At 26.6% G+C, this 27,544-nt stretch overlaps 1 protein-coding gene across 8 annotated transcripts; it reads right to left on the bottom strand.

Moving 5' to 3' along the window:
- Window positions 1–30: 30 nt before the first annotated feature.
- On the bottom strand, window positions 31–23,609 carry wupA (wings up A). Of its 8 annotated transcripts, none has more exons than XR_011545230.1 (10): window positions 23,448–23,609; window positions 17,720–17,760; window positions 17,419–17,547; window positions 17,180–17,303; window positions 10,730–10,830; window positions 4,491–4,534; window positions 4,250–4,391; window positions 3,526–3,885; window positions 1,813–1,848; window positions 31–488 (listed from the first exon to the last, which is right to left on the bottom strand). XR_011545230.1 is itself a non-coding variant. In XM_070651088.1 (9 exons), the coding sequence occupies exons 2-9, from the start codon at window positions 17,732–17,734 to the stop codon at window positions 453–455; spliced, it is 627 nt and encodes a 208-aa protein (XP_070507189.1). In that variant the 5' UTR covers window positions 17,735–17,760; window positions 23,448–23,605; the 3' UTR covers window positions 31–452. The 8 variants fall into 8 exon arrangements, 5 of the variants coding, with proteins under 5 accessions (XP_070507189.1, XP_070507188.1, XP_070507186.1 ...); XR_011545229.1 differs by lacking the exon at window positions 10,730–10,830 and adding an exon at window positions 12,295–12,395 and having other exon boundaries at window positions 23,448–23,608; XR_011545228.1 differs by lacking the exon at window positions 10,730–10,830 and adding an exon at window positions 16,041–16,141 and having other exon boundaries at window positions 23,448–23,606.
- Window positions 23,610–27,544: the final 3,935 nt, after the last annotated feature.

Genomic DNA, 27,544 nt, shown 5'->3' with positions numbered 1-27,544 from the left:
ATCCAACCATCAAGACAGTAAAAGAATCAATTTAGTCAGCTTAAGCTTTTCATAATTTTCATCTTCTTTATTAAAAACAGAAACAAAAAAAAATGTTCGATCTCACAAAAAAAAAAGATTTCATTAATTAAATTTATGGAGAGAGTTCTGCGGTGCAATGATAGCGATGGTTTTTGAATTGGAAGAGAGAGAAAGAGAGAGATATATAATATTTTATTTTAAGCTTTTACAAAAATAATAATAGTAAAGTACAACTTATAAAATAAAATTTATTTTGCATTCTTTTTTTTCTTCTTTCTTTTGTTTATTATAAGAAAACAAAGTTGATTCACTTCATAGACATGCCGCAAAAGAAAAACTTGAAGAAATTATAAAAAATGTGTGATAGAGAGATAATGTGTGTGATATTTTTGATTTTAAATATTTTTTCATTGTTCGGAGGGAATTTGTATTTATGCCTCGGCTGGAACTTCGGCAGCTTCTGCGGGCTGTAAATAGAATAAATCATTTATGTATATAATATTATCAGAAGCACTATAAAGCATGTAAGCTCTATCTCAATAACAGAAGCCGAAGTTTGATGTGTTGTTGTTGTTTTGGGATTATTTTGAGTATTTTTGTGGGTTGTTGATTACAAAAAGCACAAAAACTAAATTACACTGAACTACCTTGCAGCTACTTACTGATGCTCGCCTTGCTACGATCTTGTTAATAGTGATGGTTTTGGGGTTAATCAAACAGTAAATCTATATTTAATGTCTCTAAATTGTTGATTTGATTCTAAATTTTGTTCAATTTAAATTTAATTTGAGATTTTAACTTTTTGAATTTAAATTGAGATTTCAAATTCTTTTTTAAATTTTGAATTTGAATTAAAATTTCAAATTTGAATTCGAACTAAAATTTCAAATTTGAATTTGAATTGAGATTTCAAATTTGAATTTAGAAATTCATTTTAAAAAGCTTAAAAATTTGATTTGAAATTGAATCAAATTTCACAATTTAAAGACATTAGTACAAATAAATGCTAATCAATGACAAGAAAACTTCACAAATTTTTTGATCGATTTTATGTTAATTCAAATACATTTTTGTAGATTTTATTAAAAGACTTTTTTGTTTGGTAAAGTTGTGATCGACCATACAATGTCAATGAAAAACGTATATTACCTGAACATAAGTGCCTTAAACAATAAATCTCGTATGGGAAATATCAGCATTTATTAACAAAAAAAGAAAATCTTCCTTTCATCTATTTTCACTTAAATTTTATTAATGCAAAAAATTATTAAGAATTAATTGCAAAAATCGTTTGATGTTCCTTTTGAGTATAAACGCATTATTACCTTACTGTATTTTTATTAAAATTGGGCAAACAATTCTTTTTCTGTTTTTTTTTTAACCATGATGAGAAATGAAAAAAAAAACCAACTCAAAGAAACATTAAGAACAAATATTATGTGTAGTCATAGCATATGTTATGTTATACAATCAATAAATAAATGAAAATAAACAATATTAGATTGTAAAATTTGCATAATAATTAAATTTATGTATGTATAATATGTATTGTATGTAATATTGATGTGCTTTTTTTCATCATTATGAATGTGCATTCGGTTCTTATTTAGCCGTTCATAATTACTCAAAAAAAAATTATTTCTCTCATTATTTTTTAGATAAAAATTATTAATTTGTATGAAAATTTTTTTGATAAATTTTGGCAAAAAAAAAAATAATTAGAAAGAAGGAGTAAAATTATTTTGTGATTTATGCTTCGGCTTCGACTTCTGCTGCTGAGTCATCCTTTACCTTAGTATCTTTAGCTTTGGACCAGTCTGGTTTTTTCTATAAATTTGACCCAAGTTGATGAGAAAAGAAAAAGGAAATAAAAGTACAAAAATTAATAAAATATTTCAAAATTATCAATTAAAATAAGCAGTTAAAAGCACTGCTGAATAAGGCACTGTAATACAACAGAACCTGATCAAGCAGTTTAAAGCTGAATTTTGTTTTGACTAAACGAACTCAAAATTTTTGAGTTCAGTGCAAAAAGTAAATCGCTGAAGTGCTATTTTTAGTGAGTGCAGTAATCAAAGGATCAGAGGGAGCCAAAAGCTACTTCCTCAAATTTATTGTGTGCGTAATAATAGTTCAACAAAGAAAACGTGCGCAGTTACAATCAAGTATCATTTGGCTTCAATAATTAAATAAATAAATAAAAACTCTCAGATAAGGAATGACGCAAAAAAGGTTTTGACTACGCGGATATATTGTCATGGAAATAGTCTTTAGTTTGGCGATATTAAGTTGGGTGTGGGAAGAGTTTCAAAAAAAATTTCATCAAATTTCAGGTAGATTTTTTTAGTAGTTAATTAGGTTGATTGAATTGTCTTAAGATTTTGCAGGGGCTTTGGATGTCGCATAATTTATCAATCATTGTTCTCAAATAATTTGTAAGTCCACTTTTTGGTATTTTAAGCTCAATCTTAAGATAATCAAAATCAGAAAGCAGTATATTTGGATGCGTTGGTGGTTGCAGAAGGGCGTTTTCGAATTGTAATCGAATTTATGGCTATTGTAGCTTTGATGATTTGTAGAGTTATGTTGATGACTTAGGGATGTCTAATTTCTTACTTTTCAAGTACTAAAGGACAAATTCGAAAAGCACAATGCGGCAAATTTCATTTTTTGCCCGTCATATAGTCGTCAGGCACCCTCACGTCTTGTCGTCCACACGGCGACGTAGCGGCACCCTAACGACACCATTGTACTTCTCGCTTGTAAGCGATTGATTTTCTGAGTCCTTCATTAACCAGGAATGGCAGCAGGCTTGCTATGATAGCCAATCTCAAAAGCTAGGTTAAGATCAGGACCTCAGTAGTGCTTATCTTATATTTTACACTGAACAGACTATCAAAATCCCCAAAATTATCCACATAACCTTCAAACATCACAGCAACACCAGCCATAGGACCATGGATTGTAAATTCTCATAACAAGAACAGATCAGTAAATAAGTTTAAAGGTTTCGTTGGTGATTAAAGAGTTGATCAGGGGATGAAAAGTTACAGAGAGTAAGAAAGAAATAAAAGGGAAGAGAAGTTTTAGTGATCAAACTGTGCCCTAAAATTCATGATCTATTGTTGCCTTCCTTGACTTAATTATTCCTTTTACCTTGTTAGAACTTCCACCCTGAAATTATTTATTTTACATTTTTTATAACCGGTTGACTCATAAAATTTGAATTTTACAATTAAAAAAAATTATGAAAGTTTTTCAAATTTTCATGGAAGGGCAATCTAAAGATGATAAACTAAAGCTTTGAATTTTGATGGAGAGGCACAATTTTGCATAAAATTTAGGATCTTTTGAGGTTGGTTCTTGATTTTTTTTTATTTTATTTTTCTGGTGACAAAAAAAACTTTTTTAGTTAAGTGACACGAAAAAAAAGTCATTTTAAGTTTAATTGAAGCATAGCTTTACAAAAAAAAACTCGTTGATGTTTTTGAAAAAATATCTCACCTAGACTTAATTAAAGTCGCCGACGTAATGCAAAAATTCTAACTTTTTATCTCTTCTAATTATCGGTTTTTTTAGTTTCATTTTTTATTTTTAATTAAAGATTTTTAATTTTTTTAAAAAATTTGTTTATCAAAAAACAAAAAAAAAAGTTTTGAGGACAAAAATTTGAATTTTTTAATTTAAAAAAAAAAATAAAATTTAAACATGACTTCGAATTTGCAAAGAAAATTGTTTTGATCTGTTTGATTTTTTTTTTATTTTATTTAGTCAGTTTTTAAAATAGTTTTTATGGTTTGTATGTTTTTTAAATGTGTAAACTCTCTACTTTTTCTGCCAATCAGCCTTTTCGGATTTTTTCGCCTGCAGGAAAATTTGACAAAATGTTTCATGATGAAAAAAATTCTTAATAACAACGTTTTAAGGATTTTACGATTCATTTATAGTTTTGGGGAAATTTGAGGATTTTTTAAAAATGATTTGAAATTATTCAAATGCAATTTTTTGAGGGAATTTTGCGACCTAACGGAATGTTTCAATGAATAAATTTAATAATTTTTTTACGATTGTGGAAAATTTATCGCAATTTGCGAAAAAAATTTCCTTAAATTTTTCCATTTAATTTGTTGATTTTTTTTATGTTTTAAACATAAAGGAAGAAATTTTATTTGGGCTAATGACTGATGACTTTATTGGTGTTTATGTGTGAATTAAAAGATGATCTTACCTCCTTATCTTCCTCTTCCAAGGTGAATTCCTTCTTCTTGACAACTTTGAGCTGGTTACGGAAGTTGAATTCGGCGGCCTTCTTTTGTAACTTGGCGAATTTGTTCTCGTATTTGGAAACCTTCTTGAGAGTTGGCTTGACGCTAAAATTAGAGAATTCCGATATTTAGTCATTGTTGCAAACTAATTAGCTCTTTGATCTAAGCAAACCATTGAATAGTCTGAATTCTTAGGATACTTACAATTTACCGCGAAGGTCGTTGACTTGGGCGTTAAGATCGGAGATCTAGATTTAACATGACATTTTATAAAAGCATTTATAAAGAAGGGGAAGAAAAAGAAAATAATATGTTAGAAAAGTCTCATTTATGGTCCTTAAATAATAAATTTTTATCTACTATATTTAACTACATATTCAAAATGATGATCGTCTTTGGAAAAATACTGTGCGTAGTACTGTAGTATTATTTAAATATTTAAGTTTGAATCACTTTTTAAAAATAATTTCTATTATTTTAAAATTTTTATCTAGCTTTTTAATTTTAATTTGGAATTTTTAAAGATTGTTCGAATTTCTTTAAATTTTTGTTTTGAATTAACTAAAAAAAAATAATAATTTGAAAAATTCTGGCAATTTAACTCAAATTTAAAATTATAGCTTAAAAATATTAGTTAAAAAAAACATTTTTTCCAATTTTTAAAAATAATTTTGGATATAAAATTCTCAAATATAATAATTCAATATAAAAGCTTTTATTGCTTTAAGGTAAAAAAAACATATTCGAATGATTTAAGATATATAAAATAAATAAATAAATAATAGAATAAAACTTAAAATTGTTTCAAACTTTTTTGGCATTTCAAAGCTCAAATAATTTAAAAATATTTTTTGAAATTTATTTAATTTATTTTTAGATATAAATATCAAGTTTTAAATGATTTTTCAATATTTATCAAATGAATAATTTAAATTTTTGAAATTCAAATGCATTTGCATTTTTTCAAAAATGATCATCGACAACATATATTTAATTTATTGAAGATTATTCAGTGAGGAATCACTTAAATTTTAAAATAACTTGTTTTAAATCGAAACTAATTTTTAAAATGATTTTAAATTTCCAAAAAAAAGCATCAGAAATATGACTCATAAAATATTTTACAATTCCTCATTGAAAAATCTTCAAATAAAAATTATAATAAAACTAATAATTAAAAAATATATAATTTTCTTTTAATTTTTTTTTATATTATCTTGTGTTTAATGTGCAAGAAGCATATGGAAGCGAAAATAATTCTATACAGATATTAGGTTGATCATGCAAATTCATCGTACATTTTACATATACTCGTCCTGTTTATTCAATATATTGTAAAATGCCCGAATAATGTATCGAGATTCTGATTTGCATGATGTGTTAATGCACACAGCAGCTTTATTTACATATAGAAAAATAAAAAAATATAAAAAAGTATAAAACAACATTCAGAGCGGAAGGCATTCGCATTTGAAGTGGTTATAGCAAATTACGTTAATATGGCATACACAAATGGTGCAAAAAAGTCAATTTATTTGCACAAGTTTTGGCATCTCTAGACTGAATCAAGTTGCTTTTACTTTAGAGAGATTTCTTGGCTTCATACGATTTTGTTTGTTTTTTTGTTTGATTATTTAATTACAAAGATAAGGTGAAACATTTATTTCGTTCTGATTTAATTCAGTGTTGCTTCGCATCTTCATTATATCATCAATAATTTCAGTTTTTGGCTAGTTTTTCACCGGGTTTTGGGAATTAAATGCGTAAATTTGTATTTTATATGATGGAAAAATTTCGAACTTTTTAAATTTTTGGTTTTGTTTTTTTTTTCAAAGAAAAAAATATTTAATGTATTTATGTTTAACGAAAAAATTATTTAACAGATTTTTTACTTTTGTCCGCTTAATTTGAAAATAAAATAAAATTTATCCAAACTTATATAATATGTAACATATATTTATGGGATCTATACAAAGTAAAATTAAAAAAATATACAAAAAAATAATTAAATTTTGATGTATTGTGATAAGGGATATCGAAAAAATGAGCCCGAGAAACACATCATGAGATCTGTTGTATCGTGTATAGATGGGGGATCATAATTAACAAATAATAATAATAACAAATAGACAAAAGAGAAAGAAATTAAAAAACAGTAAAAATTTCTACAATAAAGGATTTTTAAAAAACAAAATTTTACTTTTTTGATATTTTAGATTTTTTATTTGTATGTTTTGTGAAGGTACTGCACACAGTATGGCACGCAAATTTTTATTTTTAATTGAAATAAATTACAACGCTTTGTAATCTGATCAACGATAAACAATTATTGTTTTGTGATTTAAAATTGTAACTTTAGAAAAAAATGATTTGTGACATGAAAAACAAAAAAGGATTTGTATAAAAAAATAATAATAGAAATGAGATTTTTTTGGAAGTTGAATTAGAATGTGTTTTTATGTGTTAGTTTTTAAATGTTGTCTGGAGAGGAGTTATTGTAAGGATTATGAAATTTTGAAATCAGCTTTTGAATTCGCGATAAAAAAATGATGATTTGAATATAAAAAAAGTAAATTTTTTAATGATTTTTTGATGTTAAACAAAAAGATTTAAAATTACTAATGTAGTCCCAAAATATCTATGACTAAAGAAAATATTTGGTAGTAAAAAAGAAGATAATTTAAAGTTTTAAAAAATAACGGTCGTTTGAAATTTGAAAAAATATTTAGAAGTGTGCAATTATATAAGTTTTTTTTTTAAAAAAATTATAGATTTTTTTATATTTTGAAAGCTTTAATTGACAGTTTATCGTTAGAAAATTTAACGAACTAAGATAATTCAAATTTCAAATGACCGTTAAATTAAATAACTTTAAATATAACGAAGAAACATATTTGCAAGTAAACTAATGGTGCCATACTGTTTGAAAAAAACAATTATTATCGAAATAAATAATGTTAAGGCAAAAATATCAAATTTTAACTAAATTTTGGAATGGAAAATAAAATAAAGATTTTCATCTTCAACTGAATTTTGAAAACCGAGAGGGGGGTGATACAATTAAACTACAAAATAATTTTAAAATATTCTTGCATGCGAAACAAAAGTTGAAAAAACCCAGCAAAAAAAAATATTTAATTACAATAAAAAAAAATGGTGCGGATCTTTTTTTGGTAATAACAATTTTTTTTTGTATTCTTGGAAAAATAAAATGAAAATATTTTGGTGCAAACAATAGAAAAACACACGAATATGCTGTTGTTGTCTTTTTTTGTTCTTGGGATATAATCATAATCATAGAATAATATATAATAAGTCTTTTGAATCATGTAGAAAAAAAATATTTACAAAATTTACAAATTTTAATTGCCTGTTGTGTGTAGATTGATACTGTTATTTATGTATATTTAAAAATTAATACAATAGAGAGATAGAGTAGGGCTTGAGCAAAATATAATTCTATTGATGCTTTCAAACGGATTTGTTTGTGGATCTTAAAACTGTAGAAAATTTAAACTATGTGATTGAAATGAACAACAGTGAAAAATTTTGAAATTTTCTAAAAATAAATTTAATGATTATTGTGAAATGAAGTTGGAAGGTTCGGGAAGCTGACTTTTTTATGAACAGATTATGTTGTGATTATAAACTTGGCATAAAACACGATGATGGAGTAATAAATTAGGAAACTCAGTTTTAAAAATTAAATCCTAACCTCAATCTTGTTCAAAAAAATAAATCAGCTTCAACTTATTTGTACAGAAATTTCAGGAAAGGGAAAAGGAAGTTTTTCAAAATTTTTCGTAATGCCTTAAATTTAATACAGTTAAAAGTCATAGTGATAGTATATTGCCAATAATTTGAACGTCTTGTAGTTTGTTATGTAAATCACTTATGTCTTCTTGTTTCTCTAAGTTTGACGCCAAAAAAACTTCTGCTTTTTGTTAACAGCTTGTTAAAAAATGTGTTTAAAACCGTTTGAAAATTTATTTTTGAAAAAAAAAAACTAGCTGTTATGGAAAAAAAAACTTTAATGTAATTTTTAATGAGAAATAAACAAAAGAGTTATGAGAATTTCTGTTTCATTTTTTGGGCATTCCAATGAAATATCTATTCAGCTTATCTATTGATTTAGAAGCGTAAAATATTTGATGATTTGAGCTACTTATACTTTTATTTTAATTTTTGTACATTGTGGGTGCTCGAAAATATCTTTTTTTTTTGCATATTTATTTTCTGATACTAATTCACACCTAATAGTATATTCAAATTATTGAAATTATTCATAAAAAAAAGAATTAAGAAGTTTAAATAAAATTTTGTTATTCGAATTCACAAAATAAAAATCATCATTAAAAAATTTACTTTTTTTTATATATAAAATTGATTATTTCAAAATTCCAAAAAAGTTCTTTCGTTTTTTTGAATGTTTAATTAACTAAAATCGTATAAAAGAAATAGAAATCAAAGTGGATGTATGTATATGGTGGATATGATTATGCAATAATCAGGGAACGGAAATTTGAAAGTGGAATGTCTTTTATTGTAAATTTTCAGGTCCTTTGGAATGTCTTTCTTATTTGTTTACATTATATTTTATAAAAATGCTTTTATTTTTCCAATATCTACTGATAATTGGAATGTTTAGGTTTTTAAATGTTTAATTTTAGTTTAATAGTCACTTTGGTTCACAATTATTCACATAAAGATGTTTCAATGTTTACTAATTGAATATTGAAATAAATCTAAACAAATTTAGCGAATTCGAGCCTTTTATGATGCAAAGGCAAATTCAAAGTTGCGAAAAATCAAAATTTGAATTTCCGTTATTTTTTAAATTTATAAGAACCGTTTTTGAAATTGGTAAATGATCTTACATTAATAATATACACGAATGTAAAGGACATGTATAGGAATACAGACACATAAGGAAAACTCCATTCCATTGTTGGAAAACAACTGGATAAGGATTGAAAAATCGTGACAAAAACAGAGCACAAATATTGAAAATCGAGGTGGTCTATACATCAACATACATTTAAGACATTTTTTTTAAAAAAATTCATGCATTTTAAAAGTTCAAAAATTATTTCCGCTCCCTGGCATAAAAAAGATGAGTGATTGTTTGAAGGTCAAAAAAATAGTTTAATTAAGTGTATAATCTTCTATACATTTCGCAGTGTCATGCAATATCATGTGGCGATTATGTGGATGTATGTATATGTGTGTGTTTAGGTGCTTTATGGATAGAAAGTGGTCAGCATATCTAAACAAAAATCGTGTTTTGTCAAAAATAAATCTATAAAAAAATTTTTGATAAAAAATTCAAAAAATATTAATAAGTGTGATTTTATGTTGATTTCAAATTGTCGTTCATATTTGCAGTTTTAGAAGAAAGAAAAAAAAATAGAAGATAGTGGTGATTTGTGATAGATAGGGATGAGTGTAGGATATAAGTGCAATGATGGGAATGTGAAAAAAATGTGTATGTGTGTTTTGGTGCCTTTTTTATATCGAGCGTGTTCAATGAAAAAAAAAATGTGAATAAAAGAAATTAAAACCAAAGTAAAAATAATATCAGCCTATTTGATTTAGTTTGTGACAAGGCGATGTCAGTGTCAAAATGTTAAAAATTTAAGTTTTGATTTTTTTTAAACGTTTTTTAATACTGCAAATTTTTTTACAGCTTTGTCAAAAACTTGTTTTTTTAGGCTCGGTGTTTTTAAGGGGATTTTTTTATATTTGGATCAAAACATAAAGGCTTTTTCACTATTTGTCTAGTCTAATTATACATAACCTAACTTTATACATCTACCTAACCTATAATTTACTCTAGGTAAATAATAATGAATTCTACAATTCTAAATGCAAAAAGCTTTTGTACTTTGATTTAATTTTTCAGGATTTTTAAAGGTTTTTTTAGGTTAGTTTAATATTTTTTGAAATTTTCCCGTCTTTTTTGAAAGATTTCCAAAGAAAATTTCCTGTATTAATACTAATAATGGTCTGAAAGATTAGAACGGGAACTCAACGACAACATTCACTTAAATTGGAGGTTAAGTCTATTTTAATTCCATACCTAACGTAATATATACAAAATGGAATTTATCTGAAGTGAAAAAGCCTTCTTAAAGGATAAGGGGACATGAATTTTTAAAATAATTTTCTTTTAAATCAACTTTTTTTAAATAAATTAATTACTGATTTTTTAAAATGTCTTTGTTGCTCATGAATTTTTTTGAATATTAAATTAAAAAATCTCGATTTAAAGGTAAACAAAAAAGAAAAAAATTAAAAGGGTTGCAAAATTTTTTGTTTTGTGTTTGTTGTTGTTCATGTCTCAAACAAATCAAGTCTTTTTTGTAAATATTTTTTTTGATTGTTTTTTTGAGTATATTTTTTTGGCAAAAATAATTTTTGTTCTTAAATTCAATTGGCAGTACCTCCCAATCTCTTTTTCGGACTTCATGTTCAAGATCCCATTTCTGGCCTTCACATAAATACATTCGGTCGTAGTATTCTTTACAAATATCCTTCAATTGTTCTGTATAGGATAAAGATTAAAAATTGATTTTTTTATAATATTTCTTTTCTCATTCTTATAATTTTGAATATCGTGAATGATTTTTTTTGGTATATTAACAAATTCTTGGTTTTTTGGTTGGTAGGTTGATTGGTGAATGTGCAAACAAAAATAAATTTGACTGAGAAATTTTTTTTTCATCTTGTGTATGTCGATAATGAGATAAAAGAAGACAATGCAAATGACATAGCGCAAAAAATAAAGAAAAAAAAAATAAGAAAAAATGAAGTTTCAATGAGATGAGCTGTTTTTTTTTTGTTTCAATGAAAAAATAGGGGAAAAGTGAAAAAATTACTCGATTTTTTTGACATTTTAATCTCAAAGTTTATCTGGCATAGAGCGAGTAAAATGCAAAGTTACGATACATTAGATTTTAACACGAGGAGTTGAAGTGCGTAAAAACTTCGTTAGATTACCTTCTGCAAAAGATCGTCTACAAGAACTGTCAAAAAATTCTTTAAATTGCCTCTTTTTCTTTAAAAACTAAGTTCAATCATCTGAATTATTCTTTTTTTGCATTCCAAATAACAAAAATCAATAATTTTGTTCAAAATTCATTGAAATTTGAAATTTAATCAATTCTGATTGCTTTCTTCAATAATAAAGCAATTATATAAAAGTCTAATAATTAAATTAAGGTATTTATTGAGCTAATAATTAAATTAAAGTACTTTTTGTTCTTGCTGACTATTCGAATTACGAAATTATTCAAAATAAACAAGAAAGTTTCAAGGGGATGTGCAACTACGTTTGATTCATAAAATTTAAAATCAAATCAACGGTTTTATCAACTCAAACAATAAAATCATGAACTTTACAGGAAAGAAGGATAAAACTGATTTTAAAAAACAGTTTTGACAGTTCTTATAAATTCTCTATAAAGGATATAACGCATATGAACTCTCTAGAATATTTTTCACATCTGTTTCCATGTTTTTTTGTATAGTTCTGTTTTAGACTATCAAATCCAAAATAAAGAGTAAATTCAAATTAAAAAAATCCATTAAAATCATAATCATATCAAGTCAATTCCATATTCAAAAAACGAAATTAAAAAAATTTTCAAATTCATCTCCAAAAAACGAAAAAAAAAAGTTGTAAATTTAAATTAATAGTCAAAAGGGAAGCAGCCACTTTGTGTATTTTCGTCATAATCAAAATTAAAATGTTTGGTTTTAATTGAGTTTTTTTGTTTTTTTCAAGAAAAAAAATTAAGAAAAAAATTGAAACAAAAAAATTATTTCAAAACTCTAAAAAATCGCTTCATTTTCATCAAATTTTATAATCATTACTAAAAAATTAATTTTTTTAGAATAAGTTTGAAACTGTTTTATGTAATAATTTGTAAGAAAAATAATAAACAAATAAAAAAAATCTTATATTAAATGTATATAGAAATATAACTCGTGCGGGTTGTCCGATTACCTCATATTTCTTAAATTGCTCAATAACTTCTAAATCATATTTGTCACCCTCCAATCGAGCAATTTTATTCCAATATTCTCTACAAATCGTCTGTAGCTCAGCTATATGTAATATAATGATAATTTCATAGATAGTAAAATTATTTACATTAAGAAAAATATTTCAATTTATAAAAATATTTTTGCTTATTTTTTTTTGTGCTGGACAACAAGAGAGTATGTAAAGACTGAATATATCGTCAAGTTTTGTTTGTTTTTTCAAACAAGAAGAATAGGAGTAAAATATGCGATTTTTGGCAAATCACCAAAAAATTTTGTGTTCATTTCTTCTTTTAATTGAATAATATTAAGTAAACTTCGAGCCCTCAATGTACAAGTCTTTTCGTTTCGCTTTGAAAAGACCGTTAATTATGAATTGCATTTTTTGTTGTTTTTTCACTTTAAAGTTGTAACAAAGCATAAAGTCACAAGAGAATGAAACTTAAATTAACTTTGAAGTTTGAGCCAAAATTGATTTTATGGCAATTTTAAACTCTTTATTTTTGATGAAAACAAAAGAGTTAAAAATTCTTTAAAATTGTAACGAGAAAATATTTGAAATGTCTATATTGAGCTAACTTTACGCTAAACTCCTTGTAAACAAATGTTTATTGGTCAAGAAGTTTGAAAAACTAATAATTTAACAATTTTAATTGAATTAAGGATTCTTTTGATCAGAAAAGTGTTAAATTCAAATCTTTTGATTGTTAAATCAACATTGATTTCGAAATTCAGATAAGTTTTTAACTTGAATTCAAATATTTTTTACAATTATGAAAATTAAATTGCATTCTTGTTCAAAAAGAGTTTTTAGACTCATTAAGGAACGTTCTAAGCTAAAAATAGCTGATAGTATGCTTGAACTTCTGAAATAACTCTACGAACTTTCATATAAGTTTCATTCTCTCGTTAAATAAAGAAAAGAATAGAAATAATAACAATAATCAGTAATAATAAATAAAAATTGAGAAAATTTCCTTTGATATTTTCAAGAACAAAGAAAAAAGTTGAAATCCATGACTTCAAAAAAATAAATAAGTTATCGTTTGCTGGAGGAAAATCAAAAACTACGATGAAATACAAGGAAAAGACTATTTGTGCTATAAACTGATGTGATTTTTTTTTCTTTCTTTCTTCTTAATTACGAATATGTAATGTGATGTGAAATAATGATGGGTTTGAGCATAAACTAAATAGTCTTCATCCTATAAATAACTATTAGATTTTAATTGTGTGTTTTTTTGGCTGTTAAATTTTTAAAGCAAACATTTTGGCTTCTAAATTATATGAAATAAAAAAAAAATAAAATTGTCACTTGTTATGCACATAATTCTGTACTTTAAAAGATCAGGACATCGATAACAGTAAATAATAATAAAAAAAAAATAATTGAGCATGTTTGTATAAAAAAAATAGCAACGAGAATTTGTTATGAATGACTATTTATCGGCATACACTGGAAGTCTAAAATTTAAAATTACAACATTGAGCTTTTGGAAGCTTTTTAGAGTGTGTTTGTGTGTTTTTGTTTTTGTGTAATTCTGTATCTAGATTTCGATACTCTAAAATGTTCATTCTACGCAGACAACATATATTATAAACTGAAACTGTAAAAAATTAATTATTCTCTCCTCCTAAAGAAAAGCTACAAGAACAATGGCAGTTATTTAAAAAAATATTCAAGTACTATGTTTTTTGGCTATTTTTTCGCGCAAGAAATTGAGAGAGATATAAAAAATATATATATATGCGATACAAAAAACAAAAAAATTAAATTTCTTGCCTCGTAATCTTTCATAGTCACTCCATACTCATTTTCTAGCTTTTCTGATTCCAATTGAGTTATCCTATCATGATACTCTTGAACAGCTTTAATGATATCCTCTATTTATCAATATTAAATAATTAATTTTTTTTTATAAAAAAATGTCAAAAAAAATTAAAATTTTGTTTGTCTATTGAAAAAATAAAAATCATTTGTGTTGATTTCATTCTTGTTCACTAAATTTGCTAAGAGTTGGAAGAGTTTGTCGCTATTCTTAGTGGAGAAAAAAAGTCTACTTTAAGGCTGTTTTTATAGAAAAAGTTTTAAATTTCAAATTGTTTAACAATTTTAAAAATATATAAATTTGGAAATTCTGCATGTTTTTTAGCCTGTTTAGATCAAGATATTAAAAAAGTATGATCAAAACTGCTTCAAATCATGCAATTTTATAAAAATTGTAAATAAATTTGAACTTTTCCAATAAAACCAGCCCCAAAAATTCGATACCAAAAAATTAACTATATTAAAAAACTTGCATAGACTAACTGGGAGGAACGAATGCTTAAAAAACGTTAAATTTTAGCTAAATAATCCTAATAAGATTATAAAAAAAAATATTTTTTTGAAGGCCATCGTAATTAAATTCTGTAAAATAGGATAAATAATAATTCAACTGATATTTTTATAGCAATGAAGTAAACTGGCATATGTCAAAAAAGTCAAAAAAATCAAAAAACAAAAATCAAAAACTCGTTAAAAAAATTCAAAAAAGTCAAAAAATGGCTTTCATAAATTGTTGTGGTTTTTTTTGATACTTAAAAAAAATGATCGAAGTTTTAGCTTTTAAATATTTTTAAAAAAATGTACACATCAAAAGAACGAACAACATTTAATACTTCAACTGAATTTTTTTTTTGTGTTTAGGTTTGGCAGCAAAATTAATATAAATGAAAATTAGAAATAATAAAAATGATTAAAAACACCAAAAAGTATAAATTATATTAAAAGAAAGAGAGAAAAAATAAGAAAGTAGAAATGATTTTTCCAGTATTTTTTTGCTTGCTTTTGCGATGAGCTTTTTAAAATATTATTTATCAGATTTGCGATGTCATGGCCACTAGAAACTTTAGTTCTTTTAACGCATTTTTGCAATGTATCTATTGCTGTAATGACACTAAGGCTGTCTGAATGGAATTTTATTGTTTTTTGTCAAATTATAAAAATATTTAATTTGTTCTGAATTCAATTAAAAAATTCTGAATTCAACTTAGTTCGTATTAAAAAGCGCTGAACTCAGCTAAATTGAAATTAATTATTGCTGAATTCAGAAAAACTTAGTTCAAAATTGCTGATATAGCAAAAAATTAAAATTATTCAAAATAATGAGGAATTCAGCTTGTTAAGAGCAAAAGACTGCTGAATTCAGCTAAATTTTGTCGAAAATTGCATAAATTAACAATTATTTCTGAATTCTGCTGAACATCATTGAAAAAAATCTTGAATTCAGCTTGTTTTAATCAAAAATTCTCAAATTCAGCAAAAAAAATGCTGAATTAGGATTTATAACTGCTAAAAATTCAAAATTCTAATAACTTAAACTGGAAAAATCCAAAAAAAATCTTTTAAATCTCTAACTTAATGGTGTGAAAAATCAATTTACCGATCGATTACAGCAAAAATGCGTTTGAGCCACCCGTCATTGGTAGCTTTTATCAAAAAAAATCTTTACTTTAATTTAATTTAATTTTAAAAAAACGAAAATTTCGCTCAAAAATTGTCAGATTAACAAAAAATATGATCAGTTCAAAAAAGATGAGAGATTAGATAAGAGCATTTTTTTAAAGAAAAAAAAAAGTTAAAATTATTTCTTTTGAAGGTTGAAAGTATTTTTTTTTTTTTGCAAAATTATGGTAATTGTTTTGTGTGTGTATGTCAATGTGTACCTGGAAGTCTTTTCCCTTGACAATGTACTCCAAATCGTATTTTTCCTCCTCCAATCTTGCAATTCTACTATGATAATCTTCACAGATCTTCGAGATTGAGTCTAGTGTATGTATGAAGTGTACATTACAGTATATTTTTCATAAAAAAATATATTTAAAAATTTGTGTTTTTTTTTTCTTCATAAACGAAATATGTGAGATATTTATTTATAGAGTTCGGTAAATTACATCACCTTGTAGCGTCAGGCTAGTTGAGAAAAAATGTTATCCAAATAATTTGGAATTTTCCTGTCTCAAAATGCAGCAATAAAAATGAATTTACTGCGAGTTGAATGTCAAAAAACATTTTTAACATATTTATCAATTCAACATGTGGTGCCAAAATATTTTGAGCTCAAAAAGACACATTGAGGATTTTTTTTGTTTGTAGGCGTTCAGCCTTAAAAATAGACATCGAAATGCATCTTTGTGACTCAAAACGCTACGAAGACATTTTCAAGGAGGTGGAAGCGAAGACCCCAAAATTTAATTTTAAAATTCAATAATAATTTTTTCCGAATTAAATCAATTCCACCACCCAGAAGGCTCAATCGTCTACAAGGTTACCGAACTCTTTCAATGATATTCAAAATGCAATCAGCAATGAATGAAGAAATAAAATAAATTAATGAACCAATAAAAAATAAATAAATAAAAAAATAAAGAATAAAAATAAAAATATATGATAAATGAAATCATAAAGAAGAGTAAAATTGCTGATCAAAATGACTTAATAAATATGATAAAAATTAAAAAAAAAAAATGCGTTCGTTCCTACATGTAGAGATAGAGAGGAAAATGTATGTAACTTGTATGTATGTTCATTATTACAAAATTTTTAAAAATAGAAAATTTTTTGTTCTTTTTTTTTGAATGATCCGAAAAAAATTATTTTCTTTTACGAATGAAAAATTTCTCAACAAAAATAAATAATAAAGAGATGATAAAGATTTGTCGAAAATTCAATTTTCTCGGCAAAAGTGATTTTTTTGAGGGGGTAAAGAGTAGAGTATAAGAAAAAAATGGAATGTATTTTTGATTTTTTCTCATCGATAATTGAATGATTCATCAAATAATATTGGATAAACGAGTATAAATACCTTCGTTAGCACTCTCAAGATCCTTTGGTTTGCCACATCGCTCCTCAATGATACGTCTACGTTCGGCTGCTTTGCGTTCTTGTTCTTTCTTCAATTCCTCAGCGGCTTTTTTACGTAACAGTAACTAGAATTTTTGTGGAAATGATGGATCATTAGCTTGTGTTTGAGTATTCAGGGATATTTGAGGTTATGTCATGTGATTCTGATCAAACCTTAAACATTCAAAATGGTCTACTTACTCTGAGTTTCTTCTTTCTCTCTGGTGTCATGAAACCTTTCTTTGCCTTCTTGGCTTTGGAGGCTTCCTCCATACGCTTACGTACTTCAGCACGTTTGCGTTCAATTTCAGCCTGTTTGGCCTTCTTTGCCTATTTTTCAAAAGATTATTTGTTAAATTGTGACAATTCATGGTTTATTTTTGAAAATACTGCAAAGAAAATAAGAAGATGGAATTGCATATTAAATTTAAATGTCTTTAAGTCTGAAGCATCATAAATGTTGAAATTGAAGTCAAATGCAGAACGATCATCCTTACCTTACTTCTTCATCAGCCATTTTTATTGTCTAATTTAATGGAACAACTGTAAAGAGTAATAAATATTTTTTGCATATTTCTTTTTATTGTCACAAATGTGAGCATTAAAAAAAGCAATTTGGAAATTTTTTGTTCCTTCATTTTATTATTTTTTTTTTTTCATCTTGCTCATCTATTTTGTGCTAACAGATTTACACATCGACAGATGTGTGTGGGATAATAATACACAGTGATCAGTGCTAAAGAGCACGAAAAATTCACATTATAGTGAGTGAGAGAGATCAATTCATTGAGTAAGCATGAAAGAGAGAGAAAAGATGAGAATTTAAAATAGAAAAGTAGTCTCGATGCCAAAAATGGCCCGAAACACAACCAAACCTGTCAACTACATATGAATGAAATTTTCTCGTAAAAAATTAAAAAACCCCGAAAAAAAAAACTACAAAGAATAAAAAATTTTCATGAAAATTCGCTGGTATTTGTAGTTTTTCACTTATTTATAAAGTTAAATCATATTGACACCCACGCGACACCTATGCGAAATGCAAAATACACACTGACAGTTGTGATCATCATTTCTGCCTCAAAATTAAATAATTTTCAACATCATCGAACAGAGGTGTGCTTCTTAATTCTGTTTTTTTCATCATCGTGTTGAATTAATTATATTAAATGGTGCAAAACATGAAATGGGATTTATTTTCTTATTTTCGAGAAAATTTTTTCCTCAACTGAAACATTTACGATCAGTTTTTCTTTTTTTTTACTTTGTAATGTGATCTTCAACGTCTTTCAACTCTTGTGGTTTAAACATATCACAAATTTTTTACGCTTATTTAACACACAAATTTGAGGATTAAACATGTGCTAAATAGAAGATTAATCTTGTATGTTAGGATAGAAAATTGGCAAATATGCTTGTCATAGCTTCCTGGTCATGGCACTCGTCACAGTCTGTTTATTGAAATAGTCATTTTTAAAGTCAATATACTACATCCGCAATATGTGCGATTTCTTTTATGTTCCACGCTAATAATGAATGGGTTTCATCTGCTTTGAAAAATTTGCAATAAAATTAGATAATTTTTGAAGAGTAAATAGGTTTGTTTCCTGTTTATTTGAGCAGATAATTAAGTTTGCTTTGATGGAAATTGATTTTTTAAGGAGTTTTGTTGTTTTTTAGATCATTTTTTAATTACTTGGAGGAGTTAATAGTTAAATGTAAGCTTTTGAAGTCTAATGAAAGAGACTGGAATTAACGAAGAGTTAGACATAGACTTTTGATCATAAATATTGTTATTTTGAGCTGACTACTAGTTATAATGAAGCAAAATTCATCTAAAAGAGCAAAATTCGATCAGTGCTACAAGTTGTTTTGAATTGAAACTTATATTTGGATTTTAAATTTAAAATCATTCAAAGCTTATTGAGTTGCCAAAGATATATTCCTCAAGCATAAAAGAAGAATAAAGCAAAAATTAAACCTTCGATTACAGGAAATGTAAAAGATTTCAAACCTTTCAATTCAGTTCAACACAAAAGGTCAAATTGAATATTTTTGAGATAAATTTGCCATTCCTTGTTTTGCGAAAAACATAATTTTCATTTAAATAAGACATGTGAAGCTAATAAGATGAAATTTTTTTATACAAATTTATCTTCATGTGTAATAAAATCTCGAAATTGTAAATGCTTCATCTCAATATAATTTCAATTTTTATTGCAAACGTGCCAGAAGTCTTATAAACAAACTCAAGCGTTAACGAAAGCTGCATGGTGGAATTTGAATTGTTTAAATTAAGTTTTAGAGCCATTTGGAATAGAAATTTTTTAGATATGTATTCTTGTTGCTACAATGTAGTCATTGATGACGATGAGACGATTTAGTCATTCGATATAGAATATCAAGAGTTATTAATATTGAGGATCAAATGCTTTACAAAAGAAAATGTTTAAAAATCATCAAATTTACGTACAAAATTAAGTAAAAATGTAAAAATTCAAATTGAGCAATTCAAACCTTTACAAAAAATGTTACAATTGAGTAACTTTATAAATTGAGCAATAACTGAGACAAGAAAAATTTATTTTGAGACGATCAACTTGATAAATTGCATTAAAAAATGTAAAACAATAAAATAAAATTAAAATTTTGTAATGCTACAAATTCTTCAAAAGAAACAGGTGATTTGCATAGAAGTGTGTCAAAAGTTGGATGTGATTTTATTGAGGTTGACTTTTGTGCCACATTCTTTGAAAGCTTTTTGAACTCGAGACTAGACTTTTGAGTTTAGACTTTTAAATTTTTGTATTACATGAACTGGGAATTGATATTAGATTTACTAGATTGATTGTTTTGTTTGTTATTTAAATGGCAAATCTAAAATGATCAATGATCAGTAAATATCCTGATAACAATGATTTGACCCTCCTATCTCTGACACCCAGACTTAAATCATTAATCAACAGATCTTTTACTACATAAATATCATGAAAATCAGCAAAAATCCCTTAAAAATAGAAATCTTTATTTAATGTTTCATTTTCCTACACAACTTGTGATGTCTCAATCACCACAACAGACACGATTATTGTTCATCAGAATTATTATGTAATATTAATGGTTTACACCTACACGATGTGAAATATTAAACAAAATTTTCATTGAATTCATAATACTGAGAAGATTTGTGCATCCTGTGACTGAATTTTCATCAATTAAAAATCATAAAAGTATGTATTGATAGATTGAGACCATTAGGAAGTAAACAGACTATGTATAAGATTTCTAGTGTAATGTGCTACGTCACTAGGGCAAAGAGATCTTCTTCCTCAAATGCTTTTCGACACAGAATTACTGTTTTTCCTCAATCGCACACATTCCTTGTCTTTTTGCATTCAAAAAAGCCGAGCCGAATCTTGTGCCTGTCTGTGTGTAAATTTCCTACGATGAGAATTGATTTATTTATGTGAAAAAAAAATTAACATTTTTGTGAGTATTGTGGTTTTGCTACTAAAGTTCCCTAATCATCTCAACACGACTGATTTTCTGTGAATAAATATTTAAAAATGATCATCGTAGGAAAGAAAATGAGAAAGAAGAATCGGAAAATATTTTTTTTTCTTTTTTCATCTCATCGTGAAGCAAGAAAATGAAGACTGTTTAAGAAAGTCAACTTTTCTCACATTCGTGCGTGTGGGCGGTTTGAATCTTAGAAATGTAATAAATTAAGTATGAGCTGGCAATGTCTCTATACATTTTTTTACTTTAAAATATATATATTCAGCTTTAAGTTAAGCATTCATGTCCACTTAATCTCCTTGCTTCACTCGCATTTGTAGCATTGAGATATCTATGCCATGATTTTCGATATTTTTATCTTGGCTGATAACAAGTGATAGTTCAATTCTATTTATAGCATATTGCTGTGCATGTTTATGTTAACTTTATGGAAAGTTTCAAAGATATTAGAGGTTCAACTACCGTGTGTAGTAGACTAACATGTTTACGTGACAAATCTTTTCAGGGATTTAATGACTCACAAGAAAAATTACTTAAATATTTCACATCGTGGCTGCTGCTTTGATGTTGTCTCGTCAGAGGGAAGAATATATATAGCTTTGTAGATGTATAGAAATGAGGACGTCATAGTGGTATTAGAAGTAGTGAGATTTTGGATTTGATTTTGAGGTTAGGAGTGAATTTTAAATTTTTTCGATGAAATTTTTAAGTTTTTTGAATGAAAATAAAGCTTAAAATTTGAAAAATTACTTGTTGATCCTTTCAAGTCGATTATTACTTTTACATGGCATTGCATTGTATAATTACAACATAATATCCATTTGAATATGTCCTAGTAAGTGATCATAACATAAGAAATATTATAAATAATTCACTAAAGCTGTACATGCCTCGGAAAACTCATTAAAGTGTTTGAAGATGAAGACATTTAAATATTCAGAAATGAAACTGTAACTCACATCCGCCCACTCAAATTTCTCTTTCGTAAAATGATTTTGCAACAGGTTTCAGTGACTAGTTAAGCTTTATGTCGTCAATATTTCGTCAAAGCTCACTAATGATCATCAAAGTTCTATTCCCTAATATCTCAAAAAATCCAAATTCCATCAATCCAAAAACCATTCATATCCTCATCAACAAGTTTAAAATTAACCTCATGTTCAACTCACGAGAAAAAAAATTAATGCAGCAGATTTTTATTTTTATCACTTCCAAATGTTGTGTGTAATTAAAATGATCCACATGCGAATGGAAGTTTACTAAATATTTGTGCCAAGAGTGTGCAAGATATGAAGAAAAAGTTATTTTTATTAAATAAAGTTAAAATTTCATCCTATTAAAATTTGAAAATGTAATCAAGAATGTCATTCTGGGGTAATTTGAGCTGATTTGTCCTTAAGATGATTTTTTGAGGAATTTTACTGAGTTTTTAGTGTTTGTGAAAAGCACAAGAAATTCAAAAATCATTTTCAAGCTATTGAAAGATAAGAAAAGTGAGGTTAAGTCGATCAAAAAAAGAAAATCTGGGAAAAGTTGCACAAAGGCTGCGTGGGATCATCATCAACGTCACATCCTCAAATAATTTTCTATTTTTTCATCCGATAAATTTAAAATGGTTTCAAATTTTTCTTAATTTATATTACTTTGAATGATTATGAGTCTATAATAAGCACCAAGGTATAGAAATACATTCGAGGTTGTTGCGCTTCATTCATTTATGATTGTGAAAAATTTTTATCATGACATTTTCCGGTTAAACATTTTTTAGGTGATATAATCTGTGATTTTTCAAGGCATGGTCGCTTGTTCTTAATTTAGATCCCGAAAAATTTTCTTTTCATGTTTTGCATTTTTTTCATTCAAGAAAATATTTTTGAAAAAAAGAGTTAATTTCCCAAATTCAAATTATGATATGTCCTCAGAAGCAAAAGTTGAGGCTTCAAATATTCACTCGGCTGAATGAAAAGAAGGTTTCATCATCCGAGAAGTTGAAGAAATTTTTACATTTTTTTTTCTATCTCAACACACACGTTCTCTTTTGTATGATCTACAAATGAAAATCTAAAATTAACAGTCTCAAGTTGAAGAAAAAGCTGTGAAATTTTTTTCATTTCATTTAATTTCATGTTGGCGGAGGCACATACTGATGATGATGATGATGATGTATTTAGTGTAGTAGGAAGAAAAGAAAATTTTTTAGGTAAAAATAATTTTCAAAACTTATTCACTGTTTGTTGGGTCCTTTTGTCAATTATTTGTATCCCATTTGTCTTCAACAAAATCAATTAATCACACACATATATTGATGATGAATCATCATCATTGTTTCTCTTTCTCTCTCTCTCTCATTTAATTTCATTTTTTCTATTTCACTTCATCCACCTCTGTATATAATGAATGTGAAGAAAATTGCGTAACTTGATCACTCTGTGTGAATTTATTTTTAGCACAAATTTTTTTTAATTTTTTTTTTTCAAATAATCTTTTTCATTTTCCTTTTAAATTGGAACTTGTTTTTCTTCTTATTATTTTCTCAAAAAATTCTTTTAATTTTCTTAATTCACTTCACTATTGTCTTCATTTACTGGAATTATAGTTTGAGCAATTGTTAAAAAAAATAATTGTTCTGGATTAATTTTTCCAAATTCCTTTTTTTAGAATTTTTTGTTAAAAATTCTTTTTTTTTCTCCTCAGGTGACCAAGAGACTCACCTCAAAAGAAACACTAAGGAAAATAGAATGCTTTTCTTTCTAAGTTATAAGATCGGACCAAAGACACTGATCAATCCGACGAATAACGGCTGACTGAAATGTCGATGAGCAAAAGTGCTTGTTCGGTGCGCGAGATGTAGCCGTATCTACGAAACAATCGGCAATGATCGTCGCCAGAGGCAGTTGATGTAGTAAAAATTATTGTAAGTCAGAAAGGAGGAAATTTTCTTCTTTTCTTTGCAGCCAACACTCGCAAACGCAAAAAAAAGAGCCGATGAGAAATAACAGGGCACTATATAATCTCTAGCGATGTAGTGTGTTGATCTAAAATTGGACTTTGATGATACTAAAAATATCAACGGGGAGGGAAAGTTTTTTTATTTTTTTTTTCTTCGTGCTCGTCGCACACAATACAGAAGAAACAATTTTTTTGACTGACTGGCTGGCTGGTAGGCTGACTGGTGGTTCTTTCATTCATACAACAGTAAAAAAGTCATCTCTTTGCAGTGATCATAATTAAGACAATAGAGACCGAGATCGAGATGATGAAAAATTTACTTCAATCTGATAACCCTGATCGTCGTCTTCTTTTCGTCATTAAATAAATATTTCTGTAAAATACAGAAAAATGCTTTCAATGAAAATTGTGTGGCAAACACACAAAAACAACAAAATAGATATAAAGTCAAGAAATTTCCTTCATGAAATTTACGATAATAAATGAAAATTTATATTTATTGAAAGAATATTTATCAGGAAAAATTCATTCAAGTGGGTCGATTGCTGGTCGAAGACATTTTGACTTGCCTTTATTTTTGTGGAAGGAAAAAAAATAAGAATTGAGAGATCACTGTGTAGGAATTGAAATTTTCATCACGAATAATTTTCTTCTTCTTTTTTCACATTGAGATGGAAAGGAATTTTTAACAAGTTGGAAAATTTTTATTTGAAATGTTTTTTTCAACATTTTTTGTTAAACTGCATTATTATTATATTTATATAAAGATTTATGCTAGTCTATATTCATTAGGTTGTTGGGTAATAACTAGATATCAAAGATCAGAAATTATCTTAAAAATAATGAAAATTCATATTTATAACGTAATTATAAAACGTTCAGTTTTTGACCAAAAAATAACGATAATTTTTTGAAAAATGCGTCAAAATTTTCAAAATCAGTTTGTTTACATTTTGTTGTTTGCTGATTTCTTTACAATTTTGAATATATTTTGGATCCTTATTTACCTGTCTATATAATTAATAATGATTTAGAAATATAATTAAGTATTCTTTCTTAATCTCAATCTGAAGAGTATAGGAATCAACGGTCTAACTAACAAAGAATTGAATCTTGTGAATTTAAAGGTTAAACTTGATATTCCCAAACTTAGTTAATAACTCTTGCAATCTAAAACTACATATGACTAGAATTCTATAAGATTCTCTATAACAAAATACAATTTTTCCTACAAAACATTCAATCTCGAATCAAACTTTATTATTTAAAAAAATATACTGTAAATCAACAATTCTAAGAAGAAAAATGTTGCATCAACAAATATTTCCGTTTTTCTCAGTTTATTCATGGCGTGGGCAAGTGGTGTGGCAAATTTCACTGCTACAAAATAAAAGATCAAAATTCAAAAAGTTCTTATGATAAGGCATATCCCCACTCAAACTGCTTTCAGATCATCTTAAATTATTTTCTATAATAAAACTTATTAGGCTCACCACATACCATCACACATTTAATCTAAACTTAAGTATTTCGTGTGCATATTGAAAAGAAAAAAATATTTTTGAAGCTGATATACATTCACATGAATCCTCTTCCTACATAGTAAAGTGTTTGTGAATATGCTTTCAATTTTCTCTTGAACTTCTTCAAAATCTTAATGATTTATGGATAGTATTCACAATTAGTCATAAAGTGGCAAATAAAATTATGTTTATTGAGTGTTCTTAATTAGTTGTAGTAAGCATTGTATTCAAAACATGCATCGATGAAGATTGTTGATGAAAAAAAAATAGTTTTTAAGTGATCAATAGATAGATTAGAGTGTGGATTGGGATTGAAAGGATTGATTGGACTTATCGACATTATAATTGGATGTTTTGGCGCGAAACTCTTCAAAGTTGATCAATAATATTAAGAATTGAAATTTTTTAGAGATTTTCAAATCCAGCATAGTTTTAAACTAGTTTTGAAGTTTCATAAGTTTACTCTTTACATCAATTTATCATCTCTCATACATCTTGGGCAACTAAATAAGAAAAGACTAACGAAGTCATAAATAATTACATTTCCAACAGATCGAAGTCATTGATAAAAGAAGTTTTTATTTATTTTTGTCACAAAATTGACAACAAATCTCATTAATCTTTCAAAAATTTTGAATTTCTTCGCGACTGTTGAAATATATGACTAATAAACATGACAACTAAGGACAAATCGAAAAATAGTCAATAAATTTAAATTGCAATTTGAAATTTTTATCTGCTCATTAAAAATTGAAAAATCCACAAAGCCATCATCATCAGAGTTAAGTTGAGGAAAAATCATGTTTTACTATTAATCATCATTATTTTATATCACTATCAAATGTCAATCGATATTATTGAAGGAGAAAAAGAGCTCGAGAAAAAGTATAAATTTTCATGAAAAAAAAAAGCCTTCACGAAAAAATAGAAAAGAAATGAAAGGAAAAGAAAAAGAAATTTTGTGTGTATTTTTTGCATGTATTTTTTATGTGTAAAAAAAAAATTTCTTCATAGGAGAAAAAAAAAGCAACAACAAGAAATATGTTGATCTAAAAATAGAAATTTTTTCGTATTTTTCTTCCACTTGCATGTAAACAGACATACAACAACCACTGTAGAGTCGGTTGAGAAGAGGAAAATTTTCGTTTTACCAATACAGTCATGCAGACACTCACACACACACAATTGCAAAATAAAACTGAATATTTGAATAAAAAGCACTGTGGCAATGATAAGAGGGAATAAAAATTTGCTTACAGCATTTGAGGGAAGCGTCATCGAAATTTTGGTACCAAAACCTACGAATGCATCTGTGCTTGTACAGCATGAACACATACACACGAAGAGTAAGCCACATGCACAAAAATCAGTTTATTATTTTTTTTTTTCAGAATATATAGAACGCAATGTCGTCATCAAATAGGTACATGTGAAGCTACAAAATGGAATAGGATGAAAAAGCATCGAAATGAATTTGAGAATATTTCAACGGGTTTAATTTAATTTTGAATTATTAGTTTCACACCCTTTTACAAAACCTTGAATCCTTAGTTTCAAACCCCTTCTAATTTTAGTTTTATTGAGAAAATCAAAATGTAAACATTGATAAAATCTACGTTAATTTAATTATTAGATATCCAGGATTTCTATTTTCTTAAAATAGAACAGAACAAAGTTCAAAGAAGCTAGAAAAATCAAAACGATTACAAAATCAAAGCTTAATACTTCCATGAAACATTTGAAGCACAAATATAAACAAATTTGACCTTATAATGTAATATGATGCAGTGTAACAATGTTGCAGAAGTAAAGAATGGCGCGCACCTAATAATATTTGAATTAACGACCTGCTAAGTTCTCATTCAATAAATGAAATTTTAATTTCTATGAATGAGACCGTTGCTACACCTTTATGTACACACTTTAAGTGTCCTTTATGATCAAATTTCACATTTTTTTTCTATTAATATCAATAATTGTCATATTATATAAAATTTGGATCATGGACTTCTCAAAATCATATTTTCATCGTCATATTATTGTAAGTGTGTCGAAAACACTCTCATCCCTATTGCGTGTAAAATATTAAGTAATAAAAAATATTTCTGCTATAAATTCTGCTGCATTAAGTAATAACAATGGTAATCATGTAATCAATTTCATAAATAAAATTAGCTTTGGGAATTCAAGGAAAAGGAATACATTTTTACTATGTTATAAAGCTCATGTAAATGCATAGTTGATATGCGGGGAAAGGGATGAATGTAGTTCGCATACTGAACTAATTATTTTTAAAGGATTTGTCCTAGATCTGTAGAAATGTAATTTACTTTTGA

Source organism: Chironomus tepperi, unplaced genomic scaffold, assembly GCF_022539635.2.
Source record: "Chironomus tepperi strain 1889 unplaced genomic scaffold, CSIRO-AGI_Ctep_v1 contig_453, whole genome shotgun sequence".
Classification (NCBI taxonomy): Eukaryota; Metazoa; Arthropoda; class Insecta; order Diptera; family Chironomidae; genus Chironomus; species Chironomus tepperi.
The sequence above is the reverse complement of the archived record's forward strand: the minus strand, read 5'-3'. Positions and strand labels throughout refer to the sequence as shown.

Coding starts and splice junctions, on each gene's coding strand:
- wupA (XM_070651087.1), bottom strand. Junction 4,535..14,115: donor TGACTATGAAAGATTACGAG/GCAAGAAATTTA, acceptor TGTTAAATCTAG/ATCTCCGATCTTAACGCCCA. Junction 4,392..4,490: donor AACGACCTTCGCGGTAAATT/GTAAGTATCCTA, acceptor CTCTAATTTTAG/CGTCAAGCCAACTCTCAAGA.